We start from the raw sequence: 20,079 nt of genomic DNA on the forward strand, positions 1-20,079 counted from the left end.
TAGCGTGGCGTGTTGCTTATTTGCTTGGCGTGGCATGTGTGCAAACGCATATGATGAACTTTCGTGTGCCCAAATCGGGTTTCTTCTCGGTAAGGTATCGCACTGGGCCGAACCGTGAATTTTTTGGGCCTCAACACACAGCACAATTTACTATGGCATATGGTATAAGTCTACTACAGATCCAAGACTAATTGGCTACACAGACAGTGATTGGGCTGGATAAATGGATGACATGAAAAGCACATCAGGCTATGCATTTACAATTGGGTCTGGAATATTTTCATTTATTATAATGCATTTACAATTGGGTCTGGAATATTTTCAGTTGACTTGTACCCAAAAACATTTATTATAATGCATTAATGTTCTAACCTGTCCTAAGCTACTAATGAACCTGTAGGCATTGGCCAACTCGGATGCAGCTATAATTTCGGCCTCAGTTGCATCTCCTTCTTTTCCATATGCAATGTTGGCGCGGATGGTGTCGTTAAATAAAGCAGGTTCTTGGCTCACAAGCCCCATCTGTTGCCTTAACCATTTCAATTGGAATTTTCCAAGTTCAATTCCATCAAGTGTGATATGACCTGAATCCGGATCATAAAATCTTTGCAACAATGCTACTACTGAGGATTTTCCACTCCCACTTTCTCCAACCAAGGCAACTGTCTGCAAAAGAGATTCACAAAAGAACCACCTATATGAAGACCTAAACTTCATCATCATGTCATCAAACTAAAATATTATAAGATAATAAATTTATTTATAAAAAAAATAACAGAATTGAAATCCAAATCAATGATGAAGTGCTTACATTGCCACAATGGATAGTCAAACTTAGGTCTCGGAAAATCTGTATGTCTTGCCTAGATGGATATTTAAAGATTACATGGTGAAGCTCAATCTCTCCCTTTACGATGTCCAATTTCACACCAGACTCGTCACTAGAGTCTATCTTTGACTTCCTGTCTATTATTGCAAATATGGAAGCAGCAGCATTCTTGGCTTTACTAAAATCAACAGCAAAGGAGCACGACTGAGAAATTCCCATAGCTGCCATGGTTAAGGCATAAAAAACCTGCAGGCCAAATACACATCTTAAAACCATCTACATATGCTTTGGTCTTGTTTTAACAACTATTTGATTAATGGAGGGAAGAATCAGAGAGGCGCTGCAACTGCAACTACATGTCGAGAGGCCTCTTCGTTACAGGTGCATAGACGAGATCCATCTCACTATCCCAGTGGTGTGTCAAGATTATATGATTTTTATATATAGGATCCATTGAGTTTCTTGTTTCCACATTGTATTTTACTCTGCATTAGAGTCCTTGTTAGGGTTAATAACTGTAAACTGGTTTGCAACTCATAACATTAGCTAAATCAGTTAGGAATTCTCAGGGCTTGTCTTTGTGCCAGTAAAAAGAGATCTCTGAACTTGGAAGACTTTGATGTTGCAGAGGACTAATATAAAACACAATGCCAAGTACCTCTGGTTACATTCTAATATTTCAATTTCATTTATTTACTTGCACAAACAGATTCAGCTAAATTTCAAGTTGCAAATTGATGAACAAGGGAAGCAGCTGAAAAAGATGTTTGATCTGCAACAAAAAAACTCTTTACCAAAAGAATATGATAAGAGACCTTCCAAGCATAAAAGAGATCCATGATGTTTGTGAAGGTTGCCAACTTGGCAAACAACATTGACAAGCATTTCCATCTGGAAAGGCTTGGAGAGCTAATGCCTTGTTGGAACTTGTTCACACATACGTTTGTGGACCCATGAGGACTTCATCTCTTGATAACAATAAGTACTTTATCCTATTCATAGATGACTATACTAGAATGAGACGTGGGTGTATTTTCTATGAGAAAGATCAGAAGTACTTAGGGTAACTTACTCAAACGGTCCTTAAACTTGTACGCGATTTACATTTTGGTTCCTCAATTAAATTATTCGTTCAAATGGTCCATAAACTCTATTTTAATCGCCCATTTGATCCAACCGTTACATTTTCTGTGAGTTTTTAACAAGTCAATGCCAGTGGTGGGGTCTACGATGGGTATATGCGTCTTTTTAAACCTGAAAAGGTATATGCGTCTTTTTAAACCTTAAAAGGCTTTGATTGTCTTCTTCGATTAGCCAAAGATGAAGTCTTCAGTTCGGGAAACAGGAGGTGCAAAGGCAACAGTAAAGATTTTGGAGTTGCTAGGGTTCCTATTTGCGGGTTTTGCGGGAATTTCTGGATTTCGATCATTGTGGATGCTTGTCACTGATGGAGTTCAAGTTCCGTTGGGGTGGAGAGAATCCCAAATACGGTAAGAGATTCTCTGTCTGTATTTTATATTCATCTTGTTTTGCAAATCGATGCTTTTTGTTTGCAAGTGTTGGTCCAAAGGTCAGTTTCTTTATGTTTAAAATCTCTGGCATTTTATTTCCTTTATGCTGGCATTGACTGCAAAGTATAGGTTTTTATGTTTGGTGTGGTCCCTTTGTTGTCTGCTTCACACTTAATTCACTATTAGTATTGAGTGAAACTGTAAAAAAAAATTAAAACCCTAAACCTATGGCATTAGATAAACGAGATGTGTGTGCAGCTAACTTTGAAATTTGAGGTGTACTTTTTTCAGCTATCTCTGACAGATTCACTCTTGAACTACACCATGGGGGTATGTTTGAAAATGGAGTTTATAAAGGTGGTAAGGTCTGTTATTTAGATAATGTTGTTGATGACTTTCTGTCATTGCTGGATTTAAGGAAGATAGGGAAAGAGTTGGGGTATACAATAGATGTTTCGAAAATTGAGCAAACTATGGAGATTAGGTATAGAAAGGCTGGACAAAAGGATAGTAACATATTGGAGCTTATTACCTCTGATGCTAAAGTAGTTGAAATGGTTGGATACATGCTATGTAATAGGGTTCATGTGTTGTACTATACAGATTTGGAAAATTCAAATGGTAATGGGTTTGGGAGTCAAGCATTTGCTGCATGGCCTAGTTTGGATATTGCATAATATAACTATGATGCAGATGTAGAAAATGATGGGAAGGGTGTTACATGGCACACATTTAGTGAACCAAGGGATGCAGATGTAGATGTAGAAGTTGGAAATGAAGGGGAAAATGAGGCTGCAGCAACTGAGAATGGAGAGGTTGGAAATGAAGGGGAAAATGAGGAAAATGATGCAGAATTTGTGGATTGTGATTATGAATTTAGTGAACAAGAGGATGAGGTGCTTGTAGCTGAGAATGTGGTAGTTGGGGGCCTAAGTGGTGAGCCCAAAGCAGGTGAGAACGTTCGGCCTACTGTTCAGCCCAATACAGGTGAGAATGTTGAGCCTACTATTGCCCCCAATGCATGTACGAATGTTGGGCCTACTGTTTAGCCCTATGGACATGAGAAAGTTGGGCCTACTTATGAAGCTCCAGGAGAGGTATCATCAAATGGTGCTAACACATCAGATTTGGACACAGGAAGTGATGAAGAGGATCAAGATCAGGGTAATGGTGAGGAAAAGGGCAAAAGAAAGAAAAAAAAAATTGCCAAAGTTGAAGGAGTACAGGAGAGAGGTGGATTTAAGGAATCCAGAGTTTAGGATGAGAATGCGATTTGTAAACAAAAAGGTATTGAAGAGAAGCTATGGAGGAGTATGCAATTATACATGGTAAGTTGATAAAATTAAAAAAAAATTTACAAAGTGAGGCTCCAAGCAGTATGTATGTGAGGACTGAAATGTCCATTTTATTTATATGCTTCAAAGATAGATAAGAGTGAATCTACATTTGTAATCAAAACTATGAGCTTGGAACACACTTGTGGGAGGGTCGACAAGTTGAAGTATGCCTCATCCAAGTGGCTTTGCAATAGGTGTTCTAAGAAGCTGAAGGGAGACACAGACTTGGATGTGAAATCATTGCAAGAGGATGTTTTGGAGGATTATTGGATGAATGTCACAAGACATCAAATATACAAGGCCAAAAAGAGGGCCAAAGTAATGATTGAAGGGAGTTACATAGAACAATATGCTAGGTTAAGGGATTATGCAGAGGAATTGAAGAAGGCAAACAAGGGAAGTACAGTTGTAATTAAAACTGAACAAGTGGGGGGCCAAGCTATCTTTCTAAGGATGTGTGTTTGCTTCGTTGGTAGCAGGCAAGGGTTTTTAGATTGATGCAGACCAGTTATTAGTGTGGATGGGTGCCACGTAAAAGGTCTTTGTCCTAGCCAGATTTTGTCAGTAGTTGGGGTGGCTGGCAACAATGGCAGTTTCCCAATTGCTTATGCAGTTGTTGAGATTGAAATCAAACAATCGTGGATTTGGTTTCTTAGGCTGTTGATTGAAGATCTAAAGATTACAAATGGTTTGTCATATGTGTTCATTAGTGACAAGCAAAAGGGACTCATACCTGCAATTGAAACTATACATCCAACTGCAGAGCACAAGATGTGTGTGACACTTATATAATAACTTTAGATCATCACACTCTGATCTTGCTCTAAAACACATATTATAGGCTACAGCAAGAGCCATAACTATGTCTTGCAAGAGCCACAACTATGCCTTGGTGGGAAGCTGAAATGGAAAATATGAAACAAGAGGATGAGGAAGCGTGGAAATGGCTCAGTAAGAGACTTGCAAAGAATTGGAGCAGATCTCATTTTCATACACGGTTTAAGTGTGATCTGTTGTTGAACAATCTTTGTGAAAGTTTCAATTCAGCAATAGTAGATGCAAGAGATCAGTTCATTTTGGCTTGCTTGGTGAGAATAAGAGTCTTGTGATGCTTATGATGGCAAATAGAAGGGCTGCATGTCCGAAATGGAAATATCCAGTTGGGCCAAGAATCTTGAAGATAATTGAGAAGTACAAGTTAGATGCCTCCACATGCATTCATCGACTGGTTGGCTCGCAAACATATCAAGTGTCCCACATGTATGGTGGAGAATTTGTTGTGGATTTTAGGGCAAGGACATGTTCTTGTCGGAGGTGGGATTGGCCATGCAATTTCTGCAATTTTTCAAAGGGATGAAAGCCCCATTGATTATGTGGGTGAATGTTACAAGCCTGCAACTTATATGAAGTCATATGAACCAATGATTCACCCCATCCCTTCAATGGACCAGTGGGCTAACTCTGGGCATCCTCCAATACATCCCCCAAATGTTAGGGTACAGCTAGGAAGGCAAAAAAAAACTAGGTCCAAAGAACCTGCTGAAATTCTGGTACCACCACCACCCCCACCACATCCAATGCCTCCAAATTATGTTCAACCAAGAGACAAGCTTAGAAGACTTTTTATTAAGATCACATGTAGGAGATGTGGTCAAAGTGGCCATAGTAGGGCAACGTGTGACAGACAGAACTCAGAAAATCAATAGGTAATTATTTATTATGCAAATTTAGAGTTGTTACATGTTTTGGAAGTAATAATTCCTTGTGCTCTTGCAGGCAAATGCATCTTCTGCCTAAAAAGAGGTCCACACTAAGGGAGGGGTAGTTTGACTGAGGGGTAGAGGACGAGAAAGAGGAATAGCCAACGAGGCTCCAGCTGTTGCAAAAGAAGTTGCTACTTCTTCTCAACAAAGTGTACGTTTTTTGGGGTATTTTTCTGCAAATATGCTGTCTCACAAATTTGTAATGTAGTTGCGAACTTATATTGGTCCTCTTTGTTTAGGTGGCAAGAGGTATAAGAGGTTGGCCAAGAAGTATGCTAAGAGATATGGGAAGAGGGTTGGCCAGATGAAGAGGAAGAGCCAATGAGGCTCCAGCTGTTGCAACTGAAGTTGCTACTTTTTCCCAACAACGCGTATGTTGTTTGGGGTTTATTTTTCAAATATGCTCACTCACTTTTTTGCAATATAGTTGAGAACTTATATTGGTCCTCTTTCTTGTTCACCCGTTTTATATTCGTTCCTGTGATGGTAGGGTAAAGTTCCCCATTGTCTTGAAAACCATTGACTAGTTAACAAGTCAACTTTCTTTTGTGTATGAGCGTGCCACTGCTAGCAACAAAAACCCTAGCAGACTTCTTTACAAAATGGATAACTTGCGCCCCAAGTTACTAATTTCTAAACAAGCGATTGTGAATTTCGGTGATGAATATCTCTCAAGTAAGTTCTTTTCTTGCCTCAGACTGGTCAGAACTTCACAATTTTTCACAGTACAAAACTTGTAGTTCTGCCCAGAATAAATGATAAGAAAGTGGATTTTTTAGGCAGAACTGTCCTTTGGTAAGCTTAAAAAGGAAAGACCAACTCTAAAAGAGAAAAAAGAGCGTTGGTCTTCAATTTTTGCCTGGATAGATGCTTCTGATCCGGGCTGGACTGGGTATGTCTGTGTTGGATTGGACTATCAACACCTTCAACTGTCAAGCTTCAGCTATAAATTGATATCAACGTTCGAGTTTGGCAGAGCTTTAATCTGTTTCAAGCCTTGGAAGGCTTTTTGGATGGGCAGAATTAGGACCTCTTCAGTTTGGAAGGGGCAGAAGTGGCTGGATTTGATGATTACTGAGCTGGAACTGCATTGTAGTACCTGTTCTGCTTGGTCAGGGCTCTCCATAAATTTGTTGAGGTTTTCATATTTGTAAAAACCCGAACTCTGCTTGATTTGGCTTGTGCTGAACCAAATTTGTAATGAGAGAACTCTAGCTTTGAATAATTATTTCTCTGAAACTGAACTGGAGTTAGTGATTCTGGATTTATAGCTGACTTGTTTCTTGTAGCTCAACGAGCTTTTGGTTGCTTAAGTGTTTTGAAGGCTTTTGAGATCAAGTGATCATTTTGAGTTTTTGTCTTTGATTGATTTTTTTGGCTATCCTTGATTTGTTCACCTTCTCTCATATTTATAGGAAATGCTGGAGTGGGATTTCTAATCTTTTAATAATGGGCGGCAGATTTCCTAAAGGCAAGATCTTTTATTTTAAATGTCAAGAAAAAGGGGATTTTAATCTATTCTGTCAAAAAGCTATCAACAGTCAGTTCTTTCTCTGTTTTTTTTTATTTTAAAGAAAGCCTAATCCCTTTTCAACTTCTACCTGCTCTTTGCAAGGTTTCAATCTGCCGTGATGGTTAGTTTGATTTTCCAGATGAACAACTCCCTGCACCCTACTTATCTCTTTAGAAAATGTAGTTTGCTTATCCCTTGGAAATGATGCCTGTCCTGATGTAGAATTATATAGAAAGGGATTTTGATCTTCTTTTGACTGAAAATATTGGAGACATTTGCCTGTTTAAGACCTGCCGTCATTAATTCCCTGTCAATTCTCTTGTGACTAGTTGAATTTATTGACTTTTCAAAGTCAGGTAGCCATGTGGGCTTCTTTGAGAATAGATTTTTCCAAAAAGATCTGATGACTTGTTTTATGGGTTTTGAGATCAATGGTGTAAAAAAGGGCTGGGCTAGTGTCACATCCCGGGATCGGCTCCGCCGTAGCACGATATTGTCCACTTTAGGCCCCCCCTCTCTGGCCCTCACGGTTTTGTTTCTAGGAGCTCACGAGCAACTTCCCAGTGGGTCACCCATCCTGGGATTGCTCTAGTTCCCAACTCGCTTAACTTCGGAGTTCCTACGACTCCGAAGCCAGTGGGCTCCCAAAAGGCCTCGTGCTAGATGGATGCGGGTGTGCACATATAAGGCACATTACCCCCTCTCCGTTGGTTGATGTGGGATCTTACAATCCACCCCCCTTAAGGGCCTGACGTCCTCGTCGGCACACTCGCACCACACGGCAGAGTGGCTCTGATACCAAATTGTCACATCCCGGGATCGGCTCCGCCGTAGCACGATATTGTCCGCTTTAGGCCCCCCCTCTTTGGCCCTCACGGTTTTGTTTCTGGGAGCTCACGAGCAACTTCCTAGTGGGTCACCCATCCTGGGATTGCTCTAGTTCCCAACTCGCTTAACTTCGGAGTTCCTACGACTCCGAAGCCGGTGAGCTCCCAAAAGGCCTCGTGGTAGATGGATGTGGGTGTGCACATATAAGGCACATCACCCCCTCTCCGTTGGTTGATGTGGGATCTTACAGCTAGTCTCTTTTACTGGATAAAAAACCCATGTGTTTTGTCTCATGGCCCTTTCCTGAAAAAGAAATGGGCTAGGTGTGTTGAGAATTGGCCCATTCTTGAGAAAGACTCTGGTGGCTGCCCGAAATTGACATGGGCTTTTTGATTTTGGGCTCTTGATTCCAATTGAATAAAAAGCTCAAACTACTTAGATCCTGAGATTGCTTTGTCTTTCTGGGCCTCCAGCGCTGGGCGTGTGGAATTTTGGCCCAAACAATGCCCCCCTTGAATATGAACTGTTTTGGAAAATGGTTCCAATTTTTAACAGTTCAGATTTGAATTAATTGGCCATTAATGTTGCGTGCCACTCTCCTTTGCTTTAACTAATCCACGTCTGCCACGTCTTGTCTACTGAACTAGACTTCGTCAGAAACTGGGTAGTTATTAGCTAGTTACTAGCTAGCCATCATCAAATGACGTTTTGCCTTCTTCTTTCCATGATTTCGAGCCCTTTTCAAAAGAATTTTGAACCCTAAGCTCCTGTTAATATGAAAACCTAACTCTTTCAGACTCTGATTTCTTTCAAAGTCCTCAGAATTCTTTTGCCTTTTTCTGCGACCCAACCTTGATTTCTTATGATTTGATTCCTTCTATTCCAATTTTAAAACTAAAAATGGCCTCCCTAAAAACTCGTGCTGCTTCGTCGTCTCCTTCTATTCCCCCTGCCTTCATTACTAGCGGAAGCGTTGATAAACATGAGATTGAAATCCGGAGCAAGCTTCATCCTTTTGCCCAGAGAGTTCTGAATGAGAACGTGTTACATTTGTTCGAGAACACTCTTGTTCTGGGGCCTTATTGGTTTGGTTTTGTCCCTGCTGACAAAATTGATTAAAGAAGATGTTGAAGCTCCTCTATGCTTTCAAAGCTCTTCTGCCCTAGCTTCTCACACCTAGGTCAGCAAGAATTTAATCCGCTCATTTCCCTCTAGTGAAGTGAGAAATAGCGCAGTGAAGTGGGTAGACAGGATTGATAGGGTTCTCCCAAGGTATGGCGCTCAGTGGAAGAGGGTTGGGCTTTATGATGCAATCCTTCTGTCCAAGCAGCCCATTAACAGAGATGAGAATCTTCTGGCTCCATCAACGAAAAGTCAAAACTGCTTTGATCTTGAGATTGCTTTGTCTTTCTGGGCCTCCAGCCCTGGGCGTGTGGAATTTTGGCCTAAACATTTCTTTAGTTGGCAAAAGGTGTGGGAAGAGGTTTGCCAAGAACTATGGTCAGAGGTTTGGCAAGAGGAAGGGCAAATATACCATTCTCACAGTTAGAGGTTTGGCAAGAGGAAGGGCAAAGTTGCCATAAGTTTAGCACCGAAGAGAAAGTTATGCGTTCTTGGGGGAAAAATGATGAATAGAGCACGAATTTGCTGGGTCTTGCAGGTGAGAGAGGAAGTTTGCTCTCTAGATGTGGTTGTTTTAGCTAATGATGAAGTAGTGGGGTGCTAGGTAGTTTCCGGCAGCTCGACGAAAACTCTGTCAAGCTTTGGAAAAGTTTTCCAAAAGGGAAAATGGGAAGAGATGGAAGGATGAGCTCGAAATTTTAGATGTTTCAGAGTTGAGAGATAAAGCTTGCTCTCCAGATGTGTGTTGTGATGATGGGTAGGAAATGCCTCTTTTTATAGGCGCTGAATGCTATCATTTTCCAAGAAACCCAAATGATTTCTGTATAATTTGGTCAAGTCTTTCCCTTCCTTTCCCTCTTCATCTCTTCAATCATCCTATTTTGGTGAAATTTTCTCTGCCCATTTGCACAAAATCAGGGATTTTTGGGAGCTCAAGGCCCTTTTCCTGCAGCTGCCTCAATGGAGAATCCCTATTTTCAGCCATCTTTCTTCCTTCTTTTCTCCCATCTTCCAAGGCTAGGTCTGATGAGGGAAAGAAATGGGCATGTATACTGGTTTGAAGGGTGTTTTGCTCAAGTGTGCCTTGGTTTTTTGGATGTTTTTGCTTGAAACTTGTTCCCTCCCATGTGTTGGAGCTTCCCAGCAGCTTACACACATGGATATTTTGGCTTTCATCATGGCTTTTGTTTTCACCTAGGTGCTGGAGATTTTGCAGATATTTTCTTGAGTTGCTTGGGCCTTCTAGGACAATAAGTTGGTTTATCAAGTGAATGGGCTAACTTCATCAATTGTTGGGTTATTTTGGTTGAGTTAATAGACTATTTTGGTTGAAGTAATGGGCTATTTTTATGTCTTTGTGCTCACCCACATATTTGGGCCTAAGAAATGGGCTTGAGTTCTGGGGCTCCCAAGCAACCCCGGGACTTCCATTTCTCGACTCATCAATGGGCCTCATGTCAACTTATTACTATCCATACCACAACCCACTCAAGCAAGCCCCGGGCCTCTTGCGTGGCTTGGGCCCGGTTAAGCTTGTAACGTGGCGTGTTGCTCATTTGCTTGGCGTGGCATGTGTGCAAACGCGTATGACAAACTTTCTCGTGCCCAAATCGGGTTTCTTCTCGGTAAGGTATCGCATTGAGCCGAGAATTTAATTGGGCTGAACTGTGGATTTTTTGGGCCTCAACACAATTTTCTTGAGTTGCTTGGGCCTTCTAGGACAATAAGTTGGTTTATCAAGTGAATGGGCTAACTTCATCAATTGTTGGGTTATTTTGGTTGAGTTAATGGACTATTTTGGTTGAAGTAATGGGCTATTTTTATGTCTTTGTGCTCACCCACATATTTGGGCCTAAGAAATGGGCTTGAGTTCTGGGGCTCCCAAGCAACCCCGGGACTTCCATTTCTCGACTCATCAATGGGCCTCATGTCAACTTATTACTATCCATACCACAACCCAGTCAAGCAAGCCCCGGGCCTCTTGCGTGGCTTGGGCCCGGTTAAGCTTGTAACGTGGCGTGTTGCTCATTTGCTTGGCGTGGCATGTGTGCAAACGCGTATGACAAACTTTTGCGTGCCCAAATCGGGTTTCTTCTCGGTAAGGTATCGCATTGAGCCGAGAATTTAATTGGGCTGAACTGTGGATTTTTTGGGCCTCAACACAAGGCACAATTGACTATGGCATATGGTATAAGTCTACTACAGATCCAAGACTATTTGGCTACACGGACAGTGATTGGGCTATATCAGTGGATGACATGAAAAGCACATCAGGCTATGCATTTACAATTGGGTCCGGAATATTTTCATGGTCATAAAAAAAACAAGAGACTGTGGATCAATCATTAGCATAAGCCGAGTACGTAACAGCAGTAAGTTCAGCATGCCAAGCTATATGGCTCAGAAGAATATTTGAAGATACGGGAGAATGCCAAACAAAGCTACTGAAATACTTTGCGACAACAAGTCCGCTATAACAATGGCAAAGAAACCAGTGTTCCATAGTAGGACAAAGCATATCGCCATCAAGCATCACTTCTTATGAGAAGTCTCAGCAAACAAAGAAGTTGAGCTCAAGTACTGCAAGACAGAGGAGCAAATTGCAGACATTCTCACTAAGGCACATCCAAATCCAAAATTCGAACTGCTACGAAACATGCTCGGAGTAACATAAATGTGCATTAAGAAGAAGTGTTAAAAATATAGAATAATATAGAAAGGTCTTGAAAAATATAGAAAAGTAAAGTCTAGAGAATTTGAATGAATGTGCAAACCGACTTTAACAAAGTCGGTGAATACAAAAATTCTGAGAGATCAAAAGTGTACTTTAATATAAAATATTCAAAGTGCTAATCCCACCAACTAAGCTATTGTCGGTTAAGTCTCCAATATATAGGCTTGATGCCTATACAAAATTGTAAGTAAGAAAAGCTGAAAACCACAGCTGTCTAACTCTCCCATCAGCCAACTCTTGTATCCAACAAACTCTCAAGCCTTGTACCCTTCTTATTTCAATCAATAAAATAAAAAATATTTTGTTACTTTTTCAAAAGTTTTCCATTCTAAGTTGTTATTGTCCCCTAAAGTAAATCATTCAAAGTGCTAATCCCACTAAGAACCATTCAAAGTGCTAATCCCACTAACAACTTCTTCTCTCTTAAACTAACAACCATTCAAAATGTACGGATGAGATCCATCTCACTATCTTAGTGGTGTCTCAAGATTATATGATTTTTATATATGGGATCCATTGAATTTCTTGTTTCCACATTGTATTTTACTCTGCATTAGAGTCCTTGTTGGGGTTAATAACTGTAAACTGGTTTGGAACTCATAACATTAGCCAAATCAGTGATAGGAATTCTCACGGCTTGTCTTTGTGCCAGTAAAAAGAGATCTCTGAACTTGGAAGACTTTGATGTTGCAGAGGACTAATAGAAAACACAATGCCAAGTACCTCTTGTTACATTCTAATATTTCAATTTCATTTATTTACTTGCACGAACAGATTCAGCGAAATTTAAAGTTGCGAATTGATGAACAAGGGAAGCAGCTAAAGAAGATGTTTGATCTGCAACCCAAAAAAAAAAAACAAGTAACAACCTGTTGAAGACTCATGCAGTTCTCTTTAGTCTTTGGTGAGAAAAGAAAAGGTGGCAGATTTTAACCAAACCATTACAAAGAAAAGGATAGATGTACAAGAATCTCATGCAGTTGAAGCGCTCATGTGAAGAGCTACTAAGGATGCATAAGATCCATTCGAGATATTCATCAAAGTATCATGCTTGCCTCTCTCTACGATAACCCCATTTTTTACCACTGCGATCACATCAGCATTCTTGATTGTGGATAGTCTATGGGCAACCACCACTGTGGTCCGGTTTACCATCACTCCGTCTAATGCATCTTGAACCACTCTCTCAGATTCAGCATCGAGTGCACTTGTAGCTTCATCTAACAGTAATATCTTGGGGCTCTTGATTATAGCACGCGCAATGGCTATGCGTTGCTTCTGTCCCCCGGATAATTGCACTCCTCGTTCTCCTACTATGGTGTCAAACCCCTGCATAATGCATTCGGATTAATGTTGCAACAATCTATTATAAGTTATAACTAAGATCAGTTGACTTGTACCCAAAAACATTTATTATAATGCATTAATGTTCTAACCTGTCCTAAGCTACTAATGAACCTGTAGGCATTGGCCAACTCGGATGCAGCTATAATTTCGGCCTCAGTTGCATCTCCTTCTTTTCCATATGCAATGTTGGCGCGGATGGTGTCGTTAAATAAAGCAGGTTCTTGGCTCACAAGCCCCATCTGTTGCCTTAACCATTTCAATTGGAATTTTCCAAGTTCAATTCCATCAAGTGTGATATGACCTGAATCCGGATCATAAAATCTTTGCAACAATGCTACTACTGAGGATTTTCCACTCCCACTTTCTCCAACCAAGGCAACTGTCTGCAAAAGAGATTCACAAAAGAACCACCTATATGAAGACCTAAACTTCATCATCATGTCATCAAACTAAAATATTATAAGATACTAAATTTATTTATAAAAAAAATAACAGAATTGAAATCCAAATCAATGATGAAGTGCTTACATTGCCACAATGAATAGTCAAACTTAGGTCTCGGAAAATCTGTATGTCTGGCCTAGATGGATATTTGAAGATTACATGGTGAAGCTCAATCTCTCCCTTTACGCTGTCCAATTTCACACCAGACTCGTCACTAGAGTCTATCTTTGACTTCCTGTCTATTATTGCAAATATGGAAGCAGCAGCATTCTTGGCTTTACTGAAATCAACAGCAAAGGAGCTCGACTGAGAAATTCCCATAGCTGCCATGGTTAAAGCATAAAAAACCTGCAGGCCAAATACACATCTTAAAACCATCTGCATATGCTTTAGTCTTGTTTTAAAAACTATTCGATTAATGGAGGGAATAATTACTTGGAAAACGTGTGGAAATGTTGTTTTTCCAGCCTCAACAAGTTTAGCTCCCGCATAGAAACAGGTTGCATAGACACAAAACAGAGAGAAGAAAGATATTCCAAATCCTATTCCGCTGATCAAGCCTTGTCTTTTCGCTGCCTCTGTAGGGCCTTCACATTTCCTTCTGTATAGGTCCATTACCTTTTCTTCAGCACAGAACGAAGCAACTGTTCTTATGCTCCCAACTGCATCATTTGCAACTTGGCTTGCTTCCTCATACATCATCTGCAACCATTTAATACATCTTGATCGTTAGAAGGAAGAAGGGATTTGAATTTACAAATTGTGAAATGTTCTAATAATCCAGAATTGGCACTTGAAAATGTAAATGTGGACAAATTATAACTGTATTTAAATGAGAAAGCTTTTACTTTCTGGGAGCTCTAGATCATACCTTTGCATCTGCACTGAATCCTTTCATGAACTTTGCTTGAACATATCCGTTAATTCCGATCAGAGGAATCAATGCGAGTAAAATGAATGCCAGCTGCCAACATGCAGTAAAACCAATGAACAAACCTGCAGCTGCAGTGGCAATGCTCTCAACTATATGAGCTAGTGTGTCTCCTACTAGGGCCCGCACTAGAGCGGCATCTGCTGAGAGCCTGGCACCAATTGCACCACTTGAGTTCTCAGCCTCATCAAACCACCCAACCTCCATGTGAACCACTCTCTCAAAACAAATCAATCTGATACGTTCAATTAACTTACTACCAGCCACAGAAAAGAAGTATTCACTGGCTGGGATCACCAATAATGATGCCACACCAAGGGTCATAAACATAATTGCCCAAAACTCTGAATCTTTCTTTTGTTGACGAGGTGGTTCATAGAAAGTCTTTACTACCTTGGACAAAAGCAAACCAAAAATTGGAATCATAACACCAGTGATGATTGCAGCTACAGTCCCAATAAGAAGCACTGGAATCTCGGGCTTATTGAGGGCAACAAGACGGCGCATTGAGATCTTTGGAGGTTGCTCTAATGGCAGGGCAGGGGCTTCTGGGTCTGCCTGCAATGTATTATTGTTCTCACGCATGCTACCAACAGAGGAATTCCGACTTAAGGATCTTACGAACGCCGTCCTTTGACTCAACTGTCTAAAACATTTCGTAGTAATTTCGGATTTGTTTTGAGCTTCTGCTGTTTGTTCTGATCCCTTGTTTACTTCTTGCAAGCGTATAAGTTGAGAGTATGCTCCTTCAGGATCCTTGAGTAAGTCTGAGTGCGAGCCTGATCAGTTGACAAAAAGTTACTGTCAATTGATATATACAGAAAGTACTGATCAGAGCTGACAGCCTCTTTGTGTATCTTTCCATTGTGAATATATACTGCTGTTTCTCTTCACTCTAGTAGATAAAAATATACCAGATCAATCTAATAATTAACTGCAGCAGCAGTGGACTTTCTGTTGCCTTTCACATTATTTATAAGCCATACGTCTGCGCTCTAAGTGCCAATCCCCAACTAGTCTATCCACAGAAAAGATGTATCCATGGGAAAGAAGCAGGAAATGCATAGTAGGCATGCATGCAGTTTGATTTTCTATACCATCTTAAACAAAATGACAAAATGATTTTCTTTTGCAGTAAATAAATTCTTAGTTGCAGGTTAGTTATTAATCTGTTTGGCTCTATTTACATCATCCTCTAAGTCAATTCTGCAGAAATAATTATGAGATAGTGTGCATAAAACAGCAGAATTTAATTTGTTGCAATCTCCAAACAATGGGTGGGAGAATAAAAAGAATGTGCTATGAATGGCCTTATTAGATAGAATACCTCTTTCAACCATCTTTCCTTTATGAATGATAGCAATTGTATCTGCGTTCCTCACCGTGCTCAAACGATGAGCAACAATAACACTAGTTCGGTTGACCATAATCCTATCCAATGCTTCTTGAACTATCCTTTCAGATTCTGCATCAAGTGCACTTGTAGCTTCATCCAGAAGTAAAATTCGTGGATCTTTCAAAACTGCTCTTGCTATAGCAATTCTCTGCTTCTGCCCACCAGACAGCTGAGTTCCATGCTCACCCACCATGGTGTCAAACCCCTGAACACGAAATATATATGCAATTCCAAAGTGAAGTAAGCCTATGTTATGTTCTTATGATGATCATGCGTGTATATATATGTACAGTTCAATCAAAATGAGCTAGCTAGAGCAAATAAATTAGAACCTGGGGCAGTTTATCAATAAATTTAGCAGCATTTGCAAGTTGAGCTGCTGCTTCTATCTCTTCAAGAGTAGCACCATCTTTTCCATAGGCAATATTTTCCTTAATGTTGGATGCAAACAGTACAGGTTCCTGGCTGACAAGACCAATTTTACTCCGAATCCATTTGAGCTGAAATTCTTTTAGGTTTATACCATCTATCAAAACTTCACCAGCTCTTGGATCATAAAACCGCTCTACCAGACTGATGACTGTTGACTTCCCACTTCCACTTTCTCCAACCAAAGCTGCGGTGGTGCCACTAGGGATATAAAGTGAGAACCCGTCGAATATTTGTTCATCTGGTCTGGCTGGATAACTGAAAAATACCTCTCTCAACTCTATATCTCCACGAATGTCATTCAATGTCTTTCCTTTTTCGTCATAGGCATCAATCTCTGGCCTCCTACTGATAGTCTCAAACATCTTAAATGCTGCAACTTGACCAGCGGCGAATGCACTTAAGCATGTTGATGCCTGCCCCAGAGACCTAACTCATATCCCAAAATAGTTCCAAAAGAAAGAAAATTATCAAATTATTAAGGAAAAAAGCAAAGAAAAAAATAAAGGGAAGAAATTTGAAAGTTAAGAGTGGAGCTTACATGGATGCAGTCAAAACAGCAAGAATCACATTCAGCACATCACCCCCGGAATATCCTTTTTCCCTTATCATTCTTGAACCAAACCATACAGCCAAGGCATAAGAGAAGAACAAAACTAGCATAACGAAACCATGACCTATTCCAGCAGCCGAACCTTCATGAACACCTGATTTGTAAGCATCCACAAGATTTTTACTGTAACTTGTAATAGCTTTCTTCTCTCCAGTAAAGGATGCAACCTAGATATATGATATATAGGAACCAACCAAATGAAAAACATCATCATATATATTCTTGGCTGGTCACACATAAATAAATAAAAATTAATTAATTATTCCAATATCTAGCTCTAAGGCGAATAAATTGTACATTATGTGACTACATACGGTTCTAATGGAGCCTATCGTCTGATCAAGAACGTTTGCTGCTTTTGCGTAAGCACTTTGTCCATGGGATGCCATCTTGGTTACAATGAAGGATATAGATGCACCAGCTGCCACAAGCAGAGGAACACAGGATAACATGACAAGGGTAAGAGGCCGCACTTTGATGAATGCTATTATAAACCCTGCAATGAATGTTGAAAATAGCTGGACAAATTTCCCAACCTGCACCAACAAGTTGTTGTTACATTATTATAAGAAGAGTAACACATTTCACGGTTTCTATTCTTCCATTCCATTTCCAGGTGATTTTTATTTTTATTTTTTGTACTAGTACACGTACCTTCTCACCCATGGCATTTTGTATGAGAACAGTGTCGCCGGACATTCTCCCAACGACCTCTCCACCGCCATTTGTTTCCATATCAAAGAAAGCAATATCTTGTCTCAATATTGTTTTCAAATACAAAGCTCTTATCCTCGCAGCTTGTCTTTCCCCTGTTACCATCCAGCAACCGACCTCTATTGAACAAAAAAAAACAGAGGCTTATCAATCAGTTCAAATGCTCAATTAATATATAGAAAAAGGAATTTCTCCATGCATTGCATTATCAAAAACAAAAACTTATGATATGTACTTACGAAGAGTTGCAGCCACAGCTGCCCAGATAGCCAAATACACAAATTTTAGAGAGACCTGCAATTTTCCAAGATAAGTGATCATCAAGATGTTCAGCGAATCAGTAGAGGAAGAGATCATGTTATAATTATGTTATGAATACCTTGAAACAAAATATATGTATAAAAAAACACCTGAGCTCCAGAAGTGAACAGGATTTTCTGGAACTTGAATATTTCACCTCATAAATTAAAACAGAAGTTGATAATGTAAATAAAAGTAGACGTTTTTTTTCCAGTGGTGGAGATTAAAACTCAGGTTGTGACTTGTATGTAGACTTGTGAAACATAAGTTTACCTTGGAAACAACACTGAGTCCTATGTGTGTATTGTTTTGATTAGTTCCAAAAGAATCACTCATCTCCCCAACCAGTATCGTCATAATTGACATACATGAACCGTTCCCCATGGCACCAATCGTGCCGACGAGCATCAACATAACATCAGTCTTGTCTGCAAACGAAAATAACTTTATAAATGCAACTTTGTCAGTTTTCTCGTCTCTTCCATAGCTGCTCTTGTCATGATCCCTGTTCATCATGCTAGACCTCCTCTCTTCTTCTTCTTCTTGGTCTCGGTGTTGCTTTTTGATGTTGTATTATTATTTCACACTAACCACCAGACTTTTGATTAATAGAAATTTAGTAAAAAACCCAAAAGAAACAAGCTCCTGTCAAACACACCCAAACTATTTTTTAAAATGGCTGAAAAGCCCCTAATCTTAAACATCAACGACATGCAAGTCCTAGGCCTCTCTCATCCATCTACAACATGTGAAGTTCTTGTCTTTTTTCAGCAACAGCACAGTAATATTGGCAGCAACACAGTAACAGTGTCAGCAGCAGCAGCAACAGTGCAGTAGCCTATATTTTAAAAGCTTTGTTTATTTATGTGAATACATCTGAAATAAGCATGTGAATTCGTTGGATTATATAGTGTGTGCATGTGAAGTGCATATGTAAATTTAGAAGTATGTAGAGTGCTCAGAGAGATAGAATGATAGAGAGAAGAGAGCTCCTCTTCTCATCCTTAGTGAAGTCGGTGAAAATGATGTATATAGTTTGTAACTCCGAAGAGAGAAGTACAACAAAACCAGAGAAGAAAAAATTCAAGTACTTCTTCCTTCAGTTTTCAATCAATAAAACTCGCTTTGTTTATATATGCTTTCTCTTATTCTCTTATTATACTCCCTTACTCCGACCACTGTTAATACCGTCAACCACTGTTAATAGCCGCTCATAACAATTCCAGCAACAAAAGCAATGAAGTAAGTCTTTTTCTTTTTCTATTTTTGGTTTTCTTAGTAGACTTCTTGTCCAAAATAGGGAAGCACTTTTATAATTATTATCTTGCTAAACTGATGATCAATACTTTGTTTGAGCACTTGGTCATGTTTTATATTTGTCATAACAATAATTGGATGTCTGTCAGGGAACCTCTGAGTTTAGAGGACCTCTGAGTTCTGCTCCATAGCCCTTTAAGTTGGCATCTTTGCAGTTCCATATTCTAGGCATGGTATCTTGTTGTTATTTTAGCCTTTAGAAACCTTGACTGAGACCCGCTGAAAAGTAATAGTATCAGAGATTTAGTTTAGCACCCTAATTATATAATTATAACAGTAAAGTGCCTTGAGGACAAAAGTCAATTAACACAACTGATAAAAACCAACATTTTATAACGTGTCAAAATTTTGATAATTACCAAAATCACCAGTTAAGAACAGTAAACCCTTTGCCTGTTTGGCCTTTCGTGGACACCTATTAGAATAAAAGAAAGGTTACAAAAATTAAAGAGATAGAAAGCTGAATACCAAATAGAAATTAGGAATCTAGAAGAATTAATAAAATCATCATAAATAAGTAATTATCCCAGAAGAAAATTAGAAGTACAGAATAACATAATAAGAAACCAATATCATCATTTACAAGTTTGTACAGAATCCATAGAAGCATTTCAAGAGCATTTAGGTATCTTAAAAGAAAAAGGTAGACTTAGATAAAGTTAATTATATGATAGAGTACCTTAATTTAGAAATCAATGAACAACAAATGAAAAAATTAACCTTAGATAATAATACATTAGTTTGTTATTTTCCACAAAAAGAACACAAACATCTTTTACACAGTAGTAATAATCCCTTAGAAAATAGTATTGTTGATATTTTAATTAGCCTAGCAGAAAGTGTAAAATTTGAACATAACAAACATAATATAATAATTCAACAGTTACTAGAATATTTTCAGAAAAATTCCTTAAAAACAATTAGACAAAACTTAGACTATATAACATCTCA

At 39.3% G+C, this 20,079-nt stretch overlaps 1 protein-coding gene across 4 annotated transcripts; it reads right to left on the reverse strand.

Moving 5' to 3' along the window:
- LOC18781399 (ABC transporter B family member 11) lies at window positions 307-18,382 on the reverse strand. Of its 4 annotated transcripts, XM_007213101.2 has the most exons (12): window positions 18,085-18,374; window positions 17,751-17,805; window positions 17,452-17,630; window positions 17,112-17,333; window positions 16,726-16,964; window positions 16,088-16,613; window positions 15,687-15,960; window positions 14,300-15,138; window positions 13,864-14,130; window positions 13,513-13,776; window positions 13,074-13,367; window positions 12,243-12,966 (listed from the first exon to the last, which is right to left on the reverse strand). In XM_007213101.2, exons 1-12 carry the CDS (start codon window positions 18,325-18,327, stop codon window positions 12,610-12,612), a joined length of 3,759 nt encoding a protein of 1,252 aa, XP_007213163.1. In that variant the 5' UTR covers window positions 18,328-18,374; the 3' UTR covers window positions 12,243-12,609. The 4 variants fall into 4 exon arrangements, with proteins under 4 accessions (XP_020415794.1, XP_007213163.1, XP_020415795.1 ...); XM_020560205.1 differs by lacking the exons at window positions 12,243-12,966; window positions 13,074-13,367; window positions 13,513-13,776 and adding exons at window positions 307-666; window positions 812-1,075 and having other exon boundaries at window positions 18,085-18,381; XM_020560206.1 differs by lacking the exon at window positions 12,243-12,966 and having other exon boundaries at window positions 13,280-13,395; window positions 18,085-18,380.

The sequence above is a fragment of the Prunus persica genome, chromosome G3, assembly GCF_000346465.2.
Source record: "Prunus persica cultivar Lovell chromosome G3, Prunus_persica_NCBIv2, whole genome shotgun sequence".
In the NCBI taxonomy this organism is placed as follows: domain Eukaryota; kingdom Viridiplantae; phylum Streptophyta; class Magnoliopsida; order Rosales; family Rosaceae; genus Prunus; species Prunus persica.